The 20,539-nt window shown below is 37.7% G+C and overlaps 2 protein-coding genes across 12 annotated transcripts in view; both read right to left on the bottom strand.

Moving 5' to 3' along the window:
* The window catches only part of WDR19 (WD repeat domain 19), a 48,950-nt gene extending 30,833 nt beyond the window's left edge, over positions 1–18,117 (bottom strand). For 3 of the 5 annotated variants that reach the window (XM_074822352.1, XM_074822354.1, XM_074822353.1), the window contains exons 1-14: positions 18,069–18,117; positions 16,474–16,565; positions 16,324–16,389; positions 13,373–13,498; positions 10,567–10,682; positions 9,885–10,000; positions 8,524–8,604; positions 6,198–6,310; positions 4,740–4,913; positions 3,080–3,150; positions 2,148–2,320; positions 1,935–2,049; positions 1,052–1,158; positions 513–635 (exon numbers count right to left, since the gene is read on the bottom strand). In XM_074822352.1, coding sequence (XP_074678453.1) covers positions 513–635; positions 1,052–1,158; positions 1,935–2,049; positions 2,148–2,320; positions 3,080–3,150; positions 4,740–4,913; positions 6,198–6,310; positions 8,524–8,604; positions 9,885–10,000; positions 10,567–10,682; positions 13,373–13,498; positions 16,324–16,389; positions 16,474–16,565; positions 18,069–18,074 — 1,479 coding nt within the window. In that variant the 5' untranslated portion in view covers positions 18,075–18,117. Of the gene's footprint in view, positions 1–512; positions 636–1,051; positions 1,159–1,934; positions 2,050–2,147; positions 2,321–3,079; positions 3,151–4,739; positions 4,914–6,197; positions 6,311–8,523; positions 8,605–9,884; positions 10,001–10,566; positions 10,683–13,372; positions 13,499–16,323; positions 16,390–16,473; positions 16,566–17,598; positions 17,996–18,068 lie in introns of those variants that run through there. The other 2 variants (XM_074822355.1, XM_074822356.1) reach the window with 2 other exon arrangements.
* A 344-nt stretch (positions 18,118–18,461) lies between these two features.
* Positions 18,462–20,539, bottom strand: part of KLHL5 (kelch like family member 5) — a 66,779-nt gene continuing 64,701 nt past the window's right edge. For all 7 annotated transcript variants that reach the window (XM_074822346.1, XM_074822349.1, XM_074822348.1 and 4 more), the window contains one exon: positions 18,462–20,036. In XM_074822346.1, coding sequence (XP_074678447.1) covers positions 19,980–20,036 — 57 coding nt within the window. In that variant the 3' untranslated portion in view covers positions 18,462–19,979. The remainder of the gene's footprint in view (positions 20,037–20,539) is intronic.

The following is a 20,539-nucleotide window of genomic DNA, read 5'->3' as shown; positions in this document are numbered from 1 at the left end:
ATGTGCCCTCTTAATTCCTATTTTTGTTGAAAAACCTAAAAAAAAATTCTCGTGAGGCAAAGGCTTCAATAGAAAGTCAAGACTTCCATTTATGCTACCATACTTGTTTACCTCAGTACCTTTTTGTCCACATCTATCGCATCAGCACCTAAATCAACAAATTTGCAAGGCAAGTGCTATGTTCTTTCTTATATCTGGAAGACAGTTTTCTTGGCAGCTCTCTCACTAATGCAACAGAATTAAATTCTGCTATTAAAATCAGTGTTTTGCAACAAACACTACTAAAAGCAAAACTTAACCTTCCTGCCAGTGCATCTCATATAGATGCAATAGTAAAGGAAGTTGGATGCAATTCTGCCTGTATTTGCATAAAGTTCCTGCATAGAAAATAATCCAATGTAAACTTCTGAGAAGCACAATTTTTTTGCTAGAAGTACGAGTAATAATCCAAACAATTCAGATAGAATATATTTCTATCTAAAAATATCTTTAAAAACAGAAGTATTACTCACATCTGTACCATATATGAGGAAGTCACTAGTTAAAGCATGGCACAAAATTCGATATTTATCATCATCTGCTGGGAATAGTCGAGTTTCTCGTTCCTCCTGAGCATCCAAACCTTCACTTTCTATCTAAATACAAAGAATAGAACAAACTGAAAAACTCCACTGTTAGCAATGAGGTATCATAGTCTTGCCTATATCAAACTGTAAGGAAATGAGATGAAAACAAATTTGCATGTGCATCCCTTAAAAATCCAGCATCTGCTTCTGTCAAATTCCCACAGAGACTTTTAAAATAAAACTTGTCGAATAGTTCACAAGAAAACACCTTTTCTTCACCTATTCTAGACTAGGTTGTATTTCTAAAGTCTACAGGAGCTCAGCTTTATATTTTAATTAGCCAGCAAAAAAATTCTAAATAATTTTAAATATTTATCTTCATTAACTGAAGATCACTCAATTTTTTCTCATTTTTAAAATTATATTAACTTGCTCAGCTTAGATCAGCTCATTAGTTCAACACTCCAAATTGCCAGAGCTCTTACCATATGCAACTGGACTTTACCCTCAAAAAGAGCAGCAGCATAATCGGAATTAAGGTGCATACTTGCTACTGTCCCCAGGTACTCCACATCTTTAAGCTTTTTCATATCTAAAGGGTTCAAACAGAAAAGAAAAGGTAAAAATATTTTGATTTTGTATAGGTCTTCACTTATCGTCATCTAAATTTGCAGCTGAGTAATCAGATGTGAAAAACTCACAACTAAGCAGAGAGGGGACAAGTCACACAGAGACTTTCTTCTTACCAGTCAGAACTGGTTAGAAAGTACAAGAGAAACTCTTTTCTTACACAACTCTGACTAGTATTCTTACAGTTTTGATAAATTTATTATCAGTGATAATAAATTTATTTTGATATATTTTGAATTTCGATAAATTTATTAAAGGTGAGCTTAGAGCAACATGAAAGCTTTAAATCCAGTCTAAAATTTGGACATAACCAATTTTACCTTATCCCATGCAAACAACATGAAATTTTACCAAACTGAGAAATTAAACCCTCTGATCATATGGTTCCTAGGTACCTTGCCAAACTTAGTATTGAAAGACGTGGTCAAATAATGTCCTAAGCTAAAAAGCTTAGAAGTCCTTCATTGGTTAACAACATGATCAGAAAACAAAAAAAAAGAAACATTCTACATTTCATTACTAATACCTTGAACCTGAAGTTTTCTTTCTATTATTTACAATGCCTTGTCATAACTGCTTCTATTTGTGAAGATCATTATCTGGTCCTAAAAGGACCATAAGGAAATTCAAGTTGTTATTGTACAATGTGGAATGTCCAGAACTGCTAAACACAATACCGAATTCATAAAATAAGGCACAATGATGTAGTACTTTTAAGAGAACTAAATTTATGCTTACTATTCTCTCCAAGTGCATAAAACCAAGCCCGATTGTTCATTCCTACAGCCAAATGATAAACACCAATAGCAACAAAACTAGGCTCTACTTCAACAGAGACTGTGACTGGTAGCTCCTGTAAGAAAACAAAACAAAATAAAACAATTTTCATCCACTATTCATACTTACATTACTTATATCTAAATGAAGTTTAAAAGGAAGAGGTTATCATACTCTCTCCACATGATTGGCCACAGTAACTTCCAGAAGAGAAGTGAGGTAGGCAATCCGCGTACTGCAAGCATCTCCAAGGATTGGAAGCTTTGTCAAGAAAACATGGAGGGATCCTCTTCGTGTAGATACTGCCAACAACTGTCCATCATCTGTCCAAGCCAGCTGATCTACACCTAAAACATTCACCACAAGTTTTTGCAAAAAAAAAAAAAAAAAGCCTTTCTTTGACTACTGAAACCAAGGAACAATTATTTTGCTTTAAAATGTGAAAATGGTAGGAATTTATACCTAGGAATGTATGTACTAATGTACTCGTAACCAGTTAATATAATTCCAAGATTAACTGGAATCACTCAAACCAAACCTGTAATTGACTAATTCAGCATTTTCCTAAGAGTGAAGATTTGACAATAAGTGAAGTATTTATGGGCACTACAAGAAGAGATAATGGTGGTAACTCATTATCCAAGAACATACTCTTGTAACAATGCTCTGGAAGCCACAGGCACAAATCCTGTATATCAGGATGAGAACAGATTAAGTATCATATGTCAGTACAAGAAATACTGAAAAATACAAAAATACAAATACCCACCAGAAAAACAATGGAAAGAAACAGAAACCAGTTAAGTATATTAATTTAGTAATCTGAATATACTGCATTACAGATTCAAAAATCCAAAACACTAACTGATCAAATATTATGAGACCTGTACTCCTCTATACTTTGAATAGATAAAATGAAAGAGATTCCCATTTTGTTATGGGTCACCTAATAAATACAAGTGGGAAAGAAGGAATTTATAATAAATTCTGTATTTACACAGTTTTTCCAACAACAGTACTTTCACTCATGTAAACAGAGTCACCATCGAAATTCTGGTTTACTTCATTTGTAAAAATTTCTATCTTCATGGAGACTGTTAACATACCTTTGTTTTCATCATCCAAGTTTATTATGGCATACATTTCTCTCAGGTCTGACAGATCATGGATTTTAATGCTAAAACAAAAATAAACAGTCATTCTCACTAAAATAAATCACAGTCATTATAAACTGGCAGAAACCAAACCCAATCAAGACAGCTTAATAGAGCAAAAAATAGAACACAAATGCAAAATGCCTTCCATTTCCTAAAGAGCAACACACACTCATTGTTATCCATCACTTTAAATAGTGTATCACTATCACTGTACAAAAAGACTTGCTCAGAGAACAAAAATTTGAGGAAAAGGCATAAATCCAACTCGAAAGAACTCAGGGTGGGAAACACACACCATTATTCCCTTTTGACCTGTACAATACAGGATGGGTTAAAAACACTTTCCCGATGCACAAACACTGCTTGAAACACAGATGCAAAAAACTAGCTTTCAATCCTGCTTCACATAAAAAGGGACAGAGTGAGAGGTTAACTTATGTTGTCATGTTACTCAATATATGCTAAAGAACCCCTTAAAGAAATAACACCTATTGTACAATAGCTGAAGTGCTTGAAGTTGCACCATGTTTTGCTCATAGTAATCCCACTCTTGATGTGCAAATGTCATACAAAGACCTGAGGACAGACAAAACCATCTGATTCCTACCATCACTCAAGCTCCTTTTTCGCTGAACAATTCAGGTATCACAGAATCAGGGAGTAGCAGATGAGGAGCTAAAAGAGATATTCTATCATATGCACAACATATTTTGGAAGAACTCCAGTCTCTTTAACTACTTTTTTCCTTAATTGCTTACACCTTTACACTTTTGTCTAGATTGTAGGTAAGACCAAACACCAGGGAGGAGGATATCAGGATATCAGCATACTCAGTACAGCTTTAAATGAATTGTTCTCCTATTGCTAAGCAGAAGTTTATGTCCAATCAATAAATCATAGTAAAGAAATTTTGAAATTTTTGTAGCCAAGTAACATATTAGAAAAAGCATGAATCAAAAGGAATAAACTATACTAAAGTTTACTTTTTTGTTTGTTTGTTTACAATTAATTACAATAAAGTTAATTACAATTGCAGGTATTTTGGTCAAAATCAGCCTCATTAGCTTCTCCTAACTTTAGGCCAAGAGGCAGTTCCACAGAGAAATTAATCTCATCTCTGCACTGACTTCTTAGGGAGCCTTGAAGCCTTAGGGAGCCTAGCTTCAGTGCTTAACAGCTACAGTTATCACAGAATCATCAAGGTTGGAAAAGACCTTGAAGATGATTCAGTCCAACCCTTAACCTAACACTCACTGTTCCCAACTACACCATATCCCTAAGTGCTATGTCAACGTGACTCTTAAACACCTCCAGGGATGGGGACTCCACCACTGCCCTGGGCAGCACATTCCAATGCCTAACAACCTGTTCTGTAAAGAAATACTTCCTAATATCCAGTCTAAACCTTCCCTGGTGCAACTTGAGGCCATTCCCACTTGTCCTATGGCTTATTACTTGGCTAAAGAGACTCATCCCCAGTTCTCTGCAACCTCCTTTCAGGTAGTTGTAGAGGGCGATGAGGTCTCCCCTCAGCCTCCTCTTCTCCAGACTAAACAACCCCAGTTATGCAAGATTAATTCCATTTTTTATGTATAAAACTACCACTTACCAATTGTCTCCACATGATGCAGCTTTGTTTAACGACTGTGATATAGCAATGCTGCTTAGATTATCCTTATGATTATGAGCTTGAAAGATTTCCTGACCTATCTCACGAATGTGCGTAGAAATGACTACAAAACACCCCCGTGAGAAACCAATCATAATGTAGCCATCACCATACCTGTTACAAAAAAAGCAACAATTAAGAAAAAAGATCTATTTATGCAACATGCAAAATGCATTTTCTTTTAGACTGCCGGGGAACTGTCAATACCTCCCTTTAATAGGAGAAATAATCAGATTATGGGAATTTACATATATAATGCAGAACAATATAGTATAAAATAGATGATGGGAAAAACAACTGAAGACTCTTAAAGGACAAAACCATGTTTGTGCCGAGAGTTTACTCATAAATCATCTTTATTCTCTCTTCTACATATTATAATGCCACTTTACTTTCAGCAAGCTGCACACATAGTGGTGATGCCAGGAGAAAGACCTCTGGTATCTTCATTGGAATAAGCATATCAGAAGATGGAAACTTCCATTTCAAGGTTCTGGCTGACTTGGTCCCTATGCTAAAAATAATAATGCCAGTCACTGTGCCCTTAAGGCATACTACTGCAAACACAGTGGAAGTACCAAACTACAATCTGTATTTGTGAATAGACAGTCTGTTTACTTTTCACAGTGTCAAGTAGAAATAATGAGGTTAAGGCAGAAGTAGTTACAGTGTGTAAGGATGAATTCAAACAGTATCTCATCAGCTTAGTTACCAAAAAATCATTGCAAGGCAAACAGCCCAGGTATGCCTTGTTAGACATGTGGCCATAATTTAAGAAGTATACAGCTACAGGTTTTCTTACACAGTTGTAGTGCAAAGGGATTAAATGTCATTTCCACATTGACTGAACAGGCATTAAAAGACACAGTGTCATGATTCAAAGATACAGAAATAGTACAGCTACTTTTTGGGTACAGGGTTGAAACTTCTAGCCTGGGATTTTTTCAAAGGAATATTACTAGCTGTTTTCAAAGGAATATTACCAGCGGGGAGGCTACAAGAACTTTGCACAACTTTGTAAACCAAAAAACTAGCTGAAGGATACAACTCCACCCCTAGCTCTTTCAACAGTTACTTATCTAAACAAAAAACAACCAATAAAACCCTCAGTTTAATCTGCTGTCAGAACAGCAACAGTATTAGTGTTCTAAAGCTGAGCATACCAACAGTGACTATTTTTGAAAATACTGCTTTTATAGCCATTGAACTGTCAAGAAAAACAATTACAAAATGTAGATTTTGTGTTTGGAAAAGAATTATCAAAAAGCTACAATACAACCAAGAAAAATCCAGCATAAGCAAGGGACATATGACTTAATTTCCAGCATTTATCAGAACTACTGGGAAAATCTTCAGCTTGTTAATACTAGAATGTTTCATTAAGAAAGTTCTGCTCACCATCTGTAGGTTACAATACTGCCATAAGACTGCTGAAATTTCAGATCAATCGGGTTATCTGGATCATTCAAATTAAAAAGAAAGAGAGTCTTCTTGCCGACCACTACACTTACCTGCCAATGAATGAAAAGAAAAATTAACTTGATAAGAAGGGCATCACTTTAAAATAAGGCCCTACATCTTCACTAAAAGATGAGATTTAGGACTTTTAATAATCCTTAAGAATCCCAAGGATCTGACTTCTTAATATTTATCAACAGCAGAAAAGATTTTCAGGATATTCCTCTTGTGATCTAAATGCAAGCCCAGCAGAACACACATCTCAAAATCAAGGCTTTTCCCTACAGAAGCATTAAGTCAGCTCTATTTCCTCAAAGGAAAAGGCAGCAGGTCACATGAAGTTGTGCCTACTCTCACTTGGACTAAAATGTGGTTTTTGATCCACAGAATTTTTATCTGGGAGGCTGAAGGGAAGACTATCACAACACTGCTATCTCAAGTAACTTGCTGAGATCTCAAAGACAGAAAGACAATTCCAAAAGAAACAGCCTGATTGGTGTATATTAAATGTGCAATATTTACAGTTTGGTATCAGTCTAGGTGAGTGCATTTTACTTGATGAATCCCATAGAGATGTTGGATGTCATAGGGGGAGACAGGTTGAACTTAGGGGTTTTTTAAAGATTATTTTTGTTACTAGAGTGTGTGTTACTGTCAGGCATTTTAGAAAAAGCAAGGAGCAGCTTGTTTTGCCTTATTCTTTGACAAAGATACTGTGAAGGGCTATTTACAAATTTGCTTTACATTACCTTCTGTTCCAGCTCTCCTTGCCTAAAAAGGAGACAATGGTTTATTTCTAAAATAAGAGCTGGAAGAATGAAATACAAAACTGGTATTTTCAAACTGAGAAAAAAAGGCATATGTTGACCTAAAAACCCTACAAACCCATTAATCCAGAATTACAAACTCAAATTCTAACCTATAATTTCTAAAGTTTCCCCAAATATAAAAAGTATGTTTTCTGCCTTTTAAAACAGTTTGCTTATAATTCCATTGCAGCTTAATGATGAAGTATTTAAGAAATACTAACTCTTCTAAGAAATTACAGGAATTATTTTATGTGGCAGGGCAAGATGTTAACTCTAGTGTTACTTATTTTGACCCAACTTGCAGGGTTTTTTTTTTTCAGATGTCATAACTAACAGCCTGGAAGTGATCATTATCAAGCCAAGCCCCGCCCCCAACAGACACCTTAGAGAATGAATGCTCTGTGATTTAGAGCTGCTGACAGACCATCCAAGCACAAACACCAAGAACTACAGAATTACAGAATGTTCCCTAACATTTTACAGCAAACTTGAGAGCTGTAATAAAAAACCTGCAAAGCCGAGGATACTGCATGCCTCAAGAAGCAGCAGCAGAAGTCAAGGCTGAAGTCCTCAGTTCCTGTATTTCCAAAATATCTGTTAATTAAATTTCCCTAGGAAGCAGAAAACGTTTCACTCCATGCAGAGAGGCAAAAAACTCCTACAGGTTCTTGTCAATGTAAACATGGGGAAAAATTCTTTCCTGACACAGATTAAATCTGACCGTGAGAATTTAGTTATGTCGTATAAGTACAGATCTGGACAAATTCTAACACTGTACTACCTTTCTAACCATGGATTTTCTATGTCTTCTCTTGGTATTTCACTGCTGATCATTTAATCATATGCTCTGCTAATAGTTATCATTACCCCATTTCTTCACCACTGACTGATCTGACAGACTTTGATTCATTCAAGAAAGACCAAGACGACAACACCACTGTAGCCATTTAGACAGAGACAGGATAATGCTCATACCAGAAGACTGACACCGGGGTTTCTAGACTCATTGATGCTGAGGTTTGCATAAGATGAAAACCCAGACACCAGTGATGTGTTCCCAAAAACGACAGCTGAAAATCTGCCTTCTGAAAAGCAGCAATTTTGACAGTCCCTCTCCATTTCCATCTGCCACATTGCATATGCTGCTCTATATTTATATTGTATGTACTTCTTTAAGTCCCTGCACACATCTCCATCTATTATGTTAACTACCACTGCAAAGCTGCTCTGTTATCTGTCATATTGCTAACCACTGCACTTTTCATGAACACATCCTTAATGAACAAGGGGTGTGGCTTTACTTTAAAGGAAAGTTTTGGAAAAGGAAAAAAAAAATCACCAACACCAAATTTTAAGTCAAGGAGGAACAAATTGCTTCCTGGCCCATACTGGTTGCCAGCAGAAACCCTGAAACATCAGATGAATGGTTTTTGCAGTATTTTGTATTGACTTCTTACTGTGCTTTCCCTGGTTGATATTCTTTCATCAGTCTTCATAACTGAGAACTGCATATCACTGGGATCTGAGCTCACAGAGGTCTGCAAGAAAGAAGTTTGGGTTCAGAAATCAACAGTTAATGTAGCAAATACCAATGATAAATAATTGCATTATTCCTGCCCTGTACATTTTAGTGCTAAGGCTAGATAGATGGACTTGTTACCGCATTTAGTACCAAAACTAAGAAAAAAACTGGGAAAAACATGACCTCAGTTTGGATCATAATGACATGTTATTATGGAAAATACCAAAAAAATATCTAGGAAACAGAAAGACAAATCCAAATAGAGAAGGAAAGATCCATATGAGAAAGAAGACTAAGAAGACTTGCAGGATATACAGACAGTAGTAACTGAAGGTGTACGAACAAGGTCACTTCAATGCAAATTCAAAGAAGGAAGACCAAGAATAAGGCACAGAGGTTAAATATTTACAATGCATTTTAATATGGACATACCTGATCTGGTTTAGGCAGTGATAGCAATCTAGTTGCTTTTGTAGTCAATATGAGGTTACAAAACCTCGTAAGTGAGCCCTGCTTAGGTTTCTGCTGTCTCAGCTACGCTGCTTGTACTACCTAAGCCAGTTAGTTTAATGCATAGACATACCCTAACAAATTTATTAGGGTATTCTTCTCCAACTGTGATCTTCAGACATAAAGATGGAAGCATATGAAATGAACTATGAAAGATTTGTTCTTTGAAAATCTTGAGTGAAACACTGTTCATAAAAGTTTAATTATATTCATTTGCACATTATGCAGCAACTGTCATTGCTCAGAGGGACTGTGATGCATGTAAACAAACTGAATGCTTGATTAGAGAATCTGAGTGTACTTGGAGGAAGCACTGGAATTGGCCTCTCAACAATGCCATGGAGGTCCAGCCTAGGAGTGATCCTCGCACATCAGAGGCAAGATCTTTTGTTTAACCAATCTAAAGCAAACCCAACACTAAAAGCACTTCCTAAAGACCTTATAAACAGTCATGTGAGAGCTGTCCTGTGCTGCTACTGAGGAAGTCAACCAAGACTGCACTGATAGGATCCTCTTGTAATGGGTACAGATCAGGATCAAGAATGAGAGAAACATGTTTAGGCAGGACCACAGCACAATTGCAGACTCTATTATCATAAATCACATTGCATAACACAGAAGCTCAGATGTTTAGATATGCCCTCATCCTACATGAGCTTTCCCAAAGGCTCCTTGTCCTTGAAAGCAGAGGGATTGAAAAGGCATAAGCTCCCATAGGTCACCGCTTTCTCGGGATGAGTAGTATTAATGTATGCCTTAAAATCAAATGGGGGTTATAAATACTACCTGTCTTATGGTATCCCCTTCCTGATTGCTTATAGTAATCATTTTGTCTTCACCGCCTAGAGCCAGAAGGTTTTCAGTACTCCAACAACCACAAGTAATCCGCTTAGTGTGCTTACCTGGAAAAGAAAGAAACCTATACAACACAAATGAACACAACCACAAAAAAAATCTGGATGGAAATATGCTCTATTTGGCCACTCAAACACAGACCGTCAGAACGTGAAACAACTTACCAGAACAATTACAAATTCAAGAGTCATTTTTTTAATCTTCTACTCCCAGGTGGAAGTCTTTTGACCTTATAGGGACTTGCACAGCCCCTGTTCTTCCATTTCTTTGCATCACATTTCTGGGGACTGTGCTATATCCTTAACCTTTCTGCCCAGAGGTAACTCTAAGCAGGTAAGAAAAAGTAACGTAGCAACAAGAACAACCACGCAAATCCTTTGCAAGAAAGATAACACAAGTTTCCCATGAGGCAGTACCAGGTATGTCTCTCTATATATTTTTAACTTACTATACTATAAAAACACTCTGATAAGTCCAACAAAACAGAAGGTGCAGGTTGAGTGTGAGCACATTTTTGACTTGTGTGTTCATATACAGAACTAAAAAGGAATCTAAGTATATTAGCAAAATTCCACTTTCACGTGTGCAGGCTTAGTTTCAAACCAATACATACCAAGAACAGGAATCTTGCGAGAAGTCTGACGGTTATATATAAGTAAGTTTCCCTTTGTTGTTCCAACAGCAAGTAAAGTTCCAACTCGAGACCATAATAAGAAAGACATTGCATCCCTAAAATTAAAAAAAAAATTATTTTGTATAGTAGAGATTCCTTTCATGTGCCTACATATACAAACATTTCTTGTTTTGAAGTTCTATGAAATCACACAGACCAAGCAGAATTTTTAAATTAAGCAGATGTTCTCTACAATAAGTATCGGAAATATTTAAGTGTGCATGAAATAGTAAAAGTAATAAAAAGTTGTATGAGGTAATGTAATAAGACTTGTACAGATGGAAAAGTGTCTGCAAACATACACAGTCTTTGATGGAATCATGGGTAATTTGGCCAAATATGCAGCTTTAAAAAACACTCAAAGATACCATGAAGGCATGTGAAATTTTCCGGTCACTTTCTGCATTGTTTTGTTGTACTTCAATAATCCTGTGAATTCAGCCAACTCCAAATTAATAGGTCTAGTTCTACTCAATGTAATAATAAAGTTAGAAAGAGCCATTTTAACTTGAAGTTTCAGATACAGCAAGGCCTGTTTTGGTGTACCCTGTTTTAGGGGTACACAGATAAATACTATACATCACATTTAAAAAAAAAAGCCTCTTCAGCAAAACAATTTTAATCACAATTTTCTAATTAGTGCAGTTATTTCCACCAATGCCTCTCCCATCTTTTTAAATTCTACTGTAAGCATGAACTTGAAACAAGTTGCAGATATTGACACATGAAATGACTTCCAATATATATTTGATTTGCATGTGAAAAGTTTTGTTTGTGCTCTTTTAATTCCAAAAAGAGAAGGATACCAGAAAAGCTTGATTATAACACTTTATATGTCTTAGTGCTTATTCTGCTTAAGCAATGACACTGTGGCAAAAGAAGGATTAGGCACTTAGATCGATATATACTGTTCTAGTGAGACTGCCTCCAGTAAGCAATTTACCTCAGATATTAGAGAGAAAGAGCATGAAGGAACTGCATTAACCGCATACTCCATTCTGATAAGTACCTTCTATCTCTTTTTTGCTTGCATACTGGCAAGTTACTCTTCCCTCCAAAACATTTGTTCACACATGAAGAGGAGGTACAATATGGTCTATTCCTTCATACAATATAACGTGTATGTACATCCTCATAAATTGCTTTGATTATATAAATAGCTATAGTTTAAAACTGACCTATGAAAAAATCCCAAACCCCTACTTGAGAAAAAAAAATTTTAATGCCAAAGTTGATGTATTCTACCAGAAAAGATTATAAATAATATTCATTATAACTTCTGTGCTAAAAAGGCATATTGTTAATATGTAATAACTAACAATGACCAAAATGTAATGACTACAAAATAACCGAGTAACCCACAGATACCTAAACAAGATGCCTATATAATGCTACATATAATTAATTAGACAGTACGAAGAAGCAATCACTTTAAATTTCTCATGTGTATGTACAATCATTTGTTTGTTTTGAAACTGTTTTCTAACATATGATCTAACATTCTACCAACAAACAATCTTCAAAACATAATTAAATAGGTTAAGTCACTGTGTATTTTGTGACAACTCTTTTATCTTTTCAGGAGTGGAGTAACTTGTATAGAAGTTATTTTTTGTTTAAGTTCAGTTTTAACATACACATATAAGATACCAGGCTGTAACATATGGAAACACCCCATAATCAAATATCCAATATTCTAAAGGAATTTTACAAAGCACAAGTGTACATGTTAATGGGGAATATTTCCATATTCCAGACATGGAGTTTTCACAACCTAAATCTGGAAAAAAACCACCCTCAGAAACCAATATAACCCCCACACCCCGATTTTTCCAGCTGAACTGATTTTTTTAATTTAACAGACAAAACACTCAAACTTTTGCATCTTTGACTACTTAAAAACAAGCCAAAAAAGCCCCAAAAACTTACACAAGGGAAACACAGAAATGGAGGGTTAAATCAGAACGAGTGTTTGTCTCAACTAAAGTAAATAAAATAGCAGCAGTAGCCAAAATCAGCTGTTTCTCTGCTCAGGTGAGTGCCCTAACAAACATAGGACAGATTTGTTTCCACTTTCTCCTACAGACAGAACGTAGACAGTTTATGTAGAATGCAATAGTTTAGTGGAAGAGATTCAAAGAAGCTAAAAGTTTTATGGTTAAACCAAGCTAATTTGTTAACCCAATGTTTGATTGTTACAGAGGCCTCAGGAGAGATTTAAGTCAAATTCAGAAAGGTAGGGATTTGAACCTTAGAGTATGATTGCCTTAGATATCTCCCCCTATCCTAAACCAGTCTGCTTTGTGGATAGCATTTTAGTCCCCTTATAAGGGTAAAAAATCCTAGCACCACTAAAATCACTTCCCTTACTTTTAAACTCCCTTTTACTTGTGTGAAGTACTTTGGTGAAAGTGTAGCCAGTGCAGATACATAAACAATTCACCCATCCTTGTTGCTACCACAAAGTAGAAACATCAAAGAGAAGCTCTCTGGGGACTTCGGCACTGTTGACAATTAAAAAAGAAACAAAACCCCTACCAACCCCAAAACTCCCACCCACAACAAACACTTCAAAAACGGCAAATCATACAAAAAAGAATTTAGCAACGAACTGTAGCATATTAGTTTAACTGTATACATGCTATGAAGACTCCATTAAAAAGATGATCTTTGCAATATATCCTCCACATCAACAAGCCACAGTGGTCCAAGTCTTCAAATACACACTTCAAAAAATTTTTCTTACCTCATGCCACTGTCTACTTGGCTTGTTTTGTTTGTGTTTGCATCCCACAGAAATATGGCACTAGATTTGTCTGTGATTATTGCTAAAGTATCTCCATCCTTATCCCAGTCCATAGTAACACAGTTACTGAAGGAAAAAAAAAAATGGAAGACTGTTACTAATAATGTTAAAATATGTTTGTAGGTGTACAGAAACAGCCAAAATTAGTCAGTTGAAGTCCTCATCCTTCCTTTTCCTTCCCAAGTAAACCCATGATGGATTGCAGATTTATCTGTAAAGTGTACTTTTATAGCAACGACACCCTTACTCTAATCTTATCAAAATGACAGAGGTTGAAAGGAAGGTAATAAAAAAAAAGACTGCTACCTACATTCTAGTACTTGAAATACTGCCACCTTGATTTTCAAGAGACAGTGAAAATTCCCTGTAAGGTTCTATTTTGTTAAAGTCTATTCAGTGTTGAGATTATTTTTCCCATAGTTCAACAAGCATAACAAACTTCGACAAGAAACCTATGCAGAAGCAGGATAAACCTCTACTTGCAAATAGTTCCCAGAATGAAGAGAACAGCAGACTCACCCACAAGTCTCTAGTGAATTGGAAACACTGTTGTTAAAGCACCATACACTGCAGACTAAGAACCTATGCCATCTGACACCACTCTTTTCTCTCTAGATAAATAAGGTGACAGTTTCAGGTTAAAAAGGTATCTCTATTAAAAACTTCACTCTCATTACCACTCAAATGAAAACTCCTAATGCAAGCAATTTCAAAAGTGTCCTACTGAAACATACATTGCTGTAAACTAATTCAGTAAGTCTTCAGTCCCAGTTTCTCCTATCTTTCTTTTCATAACCTTAGCAGTTTATTCTAGAGAATAAGTATGGTCTATTCCCAAAGCACACTCATGAATTCTTAACAGCCAATCAGAACATCAAGAGCAGGAATAACAAGGACAAAAAGAAAAAAATAGGGGAAAACCAGAGACTGGTGACTAGTAAACAAAACAAATTCTATCAACACAATGGTAAGAAGATGCTTATAACATCAACTATTATAGCAGAGAATATTTGTCATTTTGAACTCCATTCTTATGCAAGGAGAGGTCTAGCAGTTAACAGCTGCAGTTGGTTAACAGTTAACCAACAAATAAAGAAGCAAAATTTGGCCTGAGGGGGAGAACTTCCATATAAACACACTTGTTTCTGTTTAAACTGTCTATCATGAAAATTGAATTTTATTCTAATAGTAATAATTAGAAAGAATTTATTCTCCAATCACAGCAAAAAGTTAGAAATAAGAATTCAAAAGAACTACCTAAGTAGAAGATTTGCTGGCGGGCCTCAAAAAGTCAGTATTATTCACACTGCCATAAGTAGATGTTAATTATTTTGACAAGCCTTTAGGGTATGTGGTTATTATACAAGTTTTTTCTCCTCTTTGCCTTGCCACGAGAACACAACATTACTTTAAAACTGGTTTAGATGTTGTATGTTTCCCTGAAGGACGGGGTCACATCTGTCCATCGAGAAGGTAGTGCCCTCAGTGTCCATCAGTAAGGTCGACTCCCCCCTTCACACTACCCTCACCAACCCACATGGCAGTTGAGGATCCCCAGTACAACACAAGCTCTTCTCGGAGTTCACCACTGATTCCACACAGCTTTCCTCACTTTTGGCAGCTTGCCGGAGAGAACGAGCATTTATCATGCATTGTGCAAAACAGCAGTGCAGAATGAGCTGGGCCATGGATACTACCAAGCAAAAGACACTGGCACAGCCAGCCCGCATTATGAATAGCACCTAACCAGAATAGGATTTTGAAACAAGACAGCAAGATGCAACAGGCAGTGAGATAGAAGCAAGTCTGGTAAAGACAATGAGAATTGCATCTCGTGGTTTGGTGCAAGGTAGCAACTACCATGAACTGCAAAAAATGGATTTCTAGAGAGTTCTTGGGGAGTTGAGTGATTCTGGCTATCTACCAACAATAAAGGGACATGTAAGTGACATTCTAGAAATGAAAGTTAGACTTCTAGATTAAAGGCTTCTGGTTTAAAGCCTTAGTGGGAGTTTTGCCTTGACTAGAGACTCCACCTTAACCAAAATGAATCAGGTTGTTAGAAATAAAATAAAAAATCATGAATTTGCATGAATACTTAAGCTAAGAGCAGGTAAAATACTAGAAGAAATGAGGAGCACACAGATGAAACTATTGCTACATCAGGTAGTAATGGTGCCCAATAGAAGTAGATTTATAGAACAAAATGGTATGACGACCTGATGTCCCAGTGTTTGCACCTAGGAAGGTTTCCTCTGGGCCCTATCTAGCCTGTTCCTATGGACCGATTGCCTTTTAGCAGTTAGGCTGCACCTTTCAAAGTACACCACTTCTAAAATTTCATCTGAAAGGAATCCAATTTGTAAACTCCAACACCACTCTGTGATGTGAACCAAGTGTTATAAGCAGGAAAAACAATGAGATTCACTTCAGAAGTACACTCTCAATCTAAAGTAAAAATGCCAGTGACTAAGCAAAAGCAGTAAACCAGAAGGATATCTTTCCTCAGTAAGGTTACGATAACAAATTACTAGAAAGCTGACAGTAGCAAGACTGCAGTCGTGATCAGCATGACGCAGATATACTGTATACAACCTCATTATGTTCTTTCTTAATATGACAGATCTTTTCCTAACATTTTAATGAAGTAGACTGAGTTTATTACTAATAAGGAGTGCTTTGGGTAGGAGAACATATTTTTTTTACTATCCTTGATAGCTTACTATGAGTTCAGCTCTTACTGTCTCAGATTCCATACATGCTCATCAGTTTCTTTTCCAGGAAGAGATAGTACCTCTTGAGTTCTCACAATGTATGAGCACCTCACCAGAAGAGAAGCATTTTTAAAGAAAACAACAAAGAAAATAATTTAAACCTATCTTAGTATGTACCTTGGTAAGCTGATTTCATTTCTCTTCTGACCATGACGATCAAAAATTTTCACAGCACGATCACCTCTAAAAAAGATTAACATACAGAATAATTCCCTTTCTTCTTCAGTGATTTTTATGGACAAATGAAACAAATATTTGTAATCTTACCCTGTTACAGCAAGAAAATTTCCCAAAGTTTTCTGCCAAGCAAACTGCACAGGGGAACCAGACCACGCTTTTTCTAACAGACTGAATACTTGCTGGGAGACAAAAAAAGAAGTGGGAAATTAGGTATCTTAAAGTCGTTAGCATATAACAAAAACCAACTTCCTAACATGTTAGCAACTGTCAGTACTGTGGAGGAAAAAAAAAAGAAACCCTTAAACACAACTTCTGGGTGATTCTAATGCACCAAAGTACAAAAATTCCACATAAAAATATTTTCATTTGTGCTGGAAAAACTGAAGTTTCTGGTGCTGGGTGTCTGCATTGAGAACTACTGTGACTCTATCACAACTATTTTTTTTTTTTCTCTTAGAGTTACTGGAATAATAATAATAAAAAAAAATGCATGAGACTCTCCCCTTCATGTCCAAAGACTAGAATGTTTAGTTCTCTTGTCATGGAAGTCCGGGACCAGAAAGCATCCTTAGTGCGTAAAACACAGAAGGCTCAACATCTACGCTTTTAGAGATATGTAACTATTTTGTCCTCTCTGAATTGTTGGGTCTTAAAAGCTAAGACCTCAAAGCTACTCAACCGTAAAGATTCCAATCTCTGACTAAGAAAGTTTCTCAAATTCCTTTTCCTTGCACACTACCTGCACATATTTTTCTGTAACTTGGGCATAAGATAAAGTCCACAACTTTGTTCACAGCTGTCACTTTTTCCCCTGCCACACCATCACATAAACACCAATATCTGGTGTCCACCAATGCCTGGCAGCCTTACTCAAGTCTTCACCAAAGGTCCCCAATCCCTTGTTTTGGGTGAACATAAATTGAGGCATCTTGAAACTGAATTTGCATTTTACTCACAAAAAGTGTAAAATTATGAACACCACGTGCCACAAGCACAAAGAACATCTGACAACTATGTTTTATTTTGAAAAAATTTAATAAAATCTGAAATAAATCAACAATGAAGGAAATCATTACAGGAGTGCAGGCAAGCTCCAGCTCTTTACGTTCTTGCTGTTCTTACTTATAAACTACAACCCCCTACGGGGTCTGAGTAGGTAACTTTCCTTTTGGCCCAATCATTTAACCGTTGCCCGAGGAGGGTTTCTCGCACCCCTCTCCGCTGCCAGGGCCAGCGTTAAGGCACAGCGACACGGCGGCGGCAGAGCGACGTCCGGCGGTGACAGCTTCGGGAGACGCGATGGCTCAGGCAACTGGCGCGGGAAAAACCAGCCTGGCCGAGGCCGGGGCCTCTCGCGGCCCGCTCCCGGAGGCAGGGGCAGGGCGGGCAGCGGGAACGGCCCTGGCTCCCCTGAGGCAGCCCTGACCGCGGCCTCAGCTTCCCGCTCGCTGGAGGCAAGCACGAACGGGCGTTTCCCGCCGCGCCTCCCTCCCTTCCCCAGGCCGCAGGCACCGCCCGCCCGTGGCGGGCCCCGCTCGACGCTCCCGACCCAGACCCAGACCCAGACCCAGACCATGCAGCGCGAGGCGAGAACCACGGCCCCGCCCGCCTTCGCCCCCGGGGCCGAGGCTTCCCCAGCGGCCGCCCGCCCGTCCGTCCGTCCGGCGACCGAAGGGACTCACCTTCATCGCGCCCCCCGCTCGCTGCGCACCGCCCCCCTGCGCATGCGTCGCCCCGCCGGCCAGACTCCGCCCGCCCACGGCGTCGCCGTCACCCCGGAGACGGAGAAGGCGGGGGAAGGCCAGAGCCCTCTGCGCTGGGGGCGGGGCCCCGCCCCGCAGCCAATGGGGAGGCGCCCGAGGCGCCGGGCCTCAACAGGCCCCGCCCCCCGCCGGCGCAGCGCGGCACGGCGCGGCGCGGCCGCCAGGGGGGCTGGTGTGGGTACCGCCGGGGCCCCGAGGGGCGAGGAGGGGAAGGAGAGGAGAGGAGAGGGTCGCTGAGACCTGTTACGTAGCGGATACAGGTACACAAAATGGACGGTAAACTACAGAAAAAAGGTGCTAACGCAACGACCCTGCATTTCAGTTTAGCTGTATTCAACTGCAATCAGTGCAGCATTCATCACAAAGGTTCACTGCTTAGTAATTTCTTTTAAAACAATAAATAGTTCACCGAGAGCATTAACACATTTAAAATTACAAATGTACAAAGACTTTGGGTATCAGATGTTTCAAACTTTTGAAAAACATTCAATGAGCTCCCATGTTCCCATTTTCCATTGCAAGCACACACATATTACCTACGGTTTTGAAAACATAAGGAACAAGGCACAGAAAAGCAAATACAAAAAGACTTTCCAAGAACATTCAGGCTGTTCAAAGCAATTCTGTGTAACAGCATAGGGCTCAAAAAAGGCAAATTATAAAGTATCTGAAAAAATTAGATAACTCTTAAATAAGGTAACGAATTTGATACAATTCTGTGAGGCACACATAACTCTCCTGTACGATGCTGAACATGCTTAAATGGTGGCAGTTAAGCATCTTGCAGGATTGGGCCCTTTACATTTTGAAGTAACATTACTGGAAAGACAGACAATTGTTTCATTTCATCTTAGAAAATTATACTTTTCAAATTAGTGCAAAGCCTCAAGTAAAAATGGAATTAGTCTAGATGTAATGGAATGCTTCAAAAATTGCAAAGTGCAAATATTAAACTTAAATTGGTTAACTTTTAATCACCCTTTAGAATTCTCCCAATAACTCATGGTTATAGATTTTTTCCTTAAAAATAGCAAAGTAAATATAAGAACCAAAGTGGAGAAAAAGGTATGATGTTCTGCATCTCACAAAAACTTTGAAAATCCAAAAAGTACACTGGATGTCAAAAATCTCTGGCAGAAATTATTAAATAGCAGATTTTTGTTAGCATAATAAAACAATATTTAAAATAAGGCTTTGGTTAAATAAAAAGTTTGCTAAACTAGGAATGATGATAAAAGTGCAAAAGATTCACCAAATACACAACTTCATTTCCAAGGCAGGCATTACACCTGCCATTTACAATGGTTTGCATTGGTTTGTCAGCCTGCATTGTAATAGCTCAGATACCTATAGCCAAACATGTTTATTATAGGCAAGTTAAACATATGGGGTCCAATCCTATAACTTGTTTCACCCAGAGATTGACTCAATTATATCAGCAGAAGTATATCCATTTATAGCATCGTTCCTCTGCATGTTTGGGGGATCAAGGCCCCGGATCTGTAACATTTGATTATTATAGTGAGTTCACTAATGAGTTAATTCATTTCTTAGCACTTCCTAAACAGAAGTCCTCTGCTGGCAACTGGCTGGTTGCAGCTGATTTTTTTACAAATAGAATTCTTGTAACATATGGGTAACAAAGATGATTTTTTAAAAAGTGCTTAATATTGGTCCGTAAAAACAACATGTACAAGTTAGCTTGAGACCAAACACTTTGCTGTGATAGATATCCTGCACCTTGTGTTTAATGGTGCACTGGTAGGTTGCTTGAGGAAAAAAGAAATCAGAGTCTACGGAGGAGAATGTCACCTTCATTGAGAAAATAATTTACAGTTTTACAGTCACAACACATGCTCCAGCTCTTCCTAAGCACAATGGTGCAACCTGTAAGCAAAAAACAAACAAACAAAAATAATCTGTGAGATAAATGGAGCTAGCTTTGAGTATTTTTTTTTCCCTAAAATTGACAGTTAATGGTTGGAATAATAGTTGTACAGCTGCAGCAGAGTGACAATATCACCCACACTCTGTTAATGTGACTTAAAAAAATAACAAGTTGATCCAAAACTTGGATACAAATCCACAGAAAAGGTAAAGATATTTTATATGATAGAGTGAAGCACTTTGAAAGCAGTAGCAAACCCCAAGATTATGAAACAATTCTTATTGATAATTTCAATTACTTTGTATTATAGGAAAAAGGATCCTTTGTTATGGTACAAACTGAACACCTGAGCTAGACAGTATGACACCTGAGTAATGGTTGGCAAAACAATGCATTTTCCTCTCAAACAGAAAATGCCAAACATGACAGGGGCAACCTCTCCTTTTTACTTTAATATTTGATAAAGTCCTGTTAAGAGTTCTTGAAATCAGAATAATTTACC

Source organism: Strix aluco, chromosome 4 (assembly GCF_031877795.1).
Source record: "Strix aluco isolate bStrAlu1 chromosome 4, bStrAlu1.hap1, whole genome shotgun sequence".
In the NCBI taxonomy this organism is placed as follows: Eukaryota; Metazoa; Chordata; class Aves; order Strigiformes; family Strigidae; genus Strix; species Strix aluco.
Note: the sequence above shows the minus strand (reverse complement) of the source record. Positions and strands in the feature narration are given on the sequence as shown.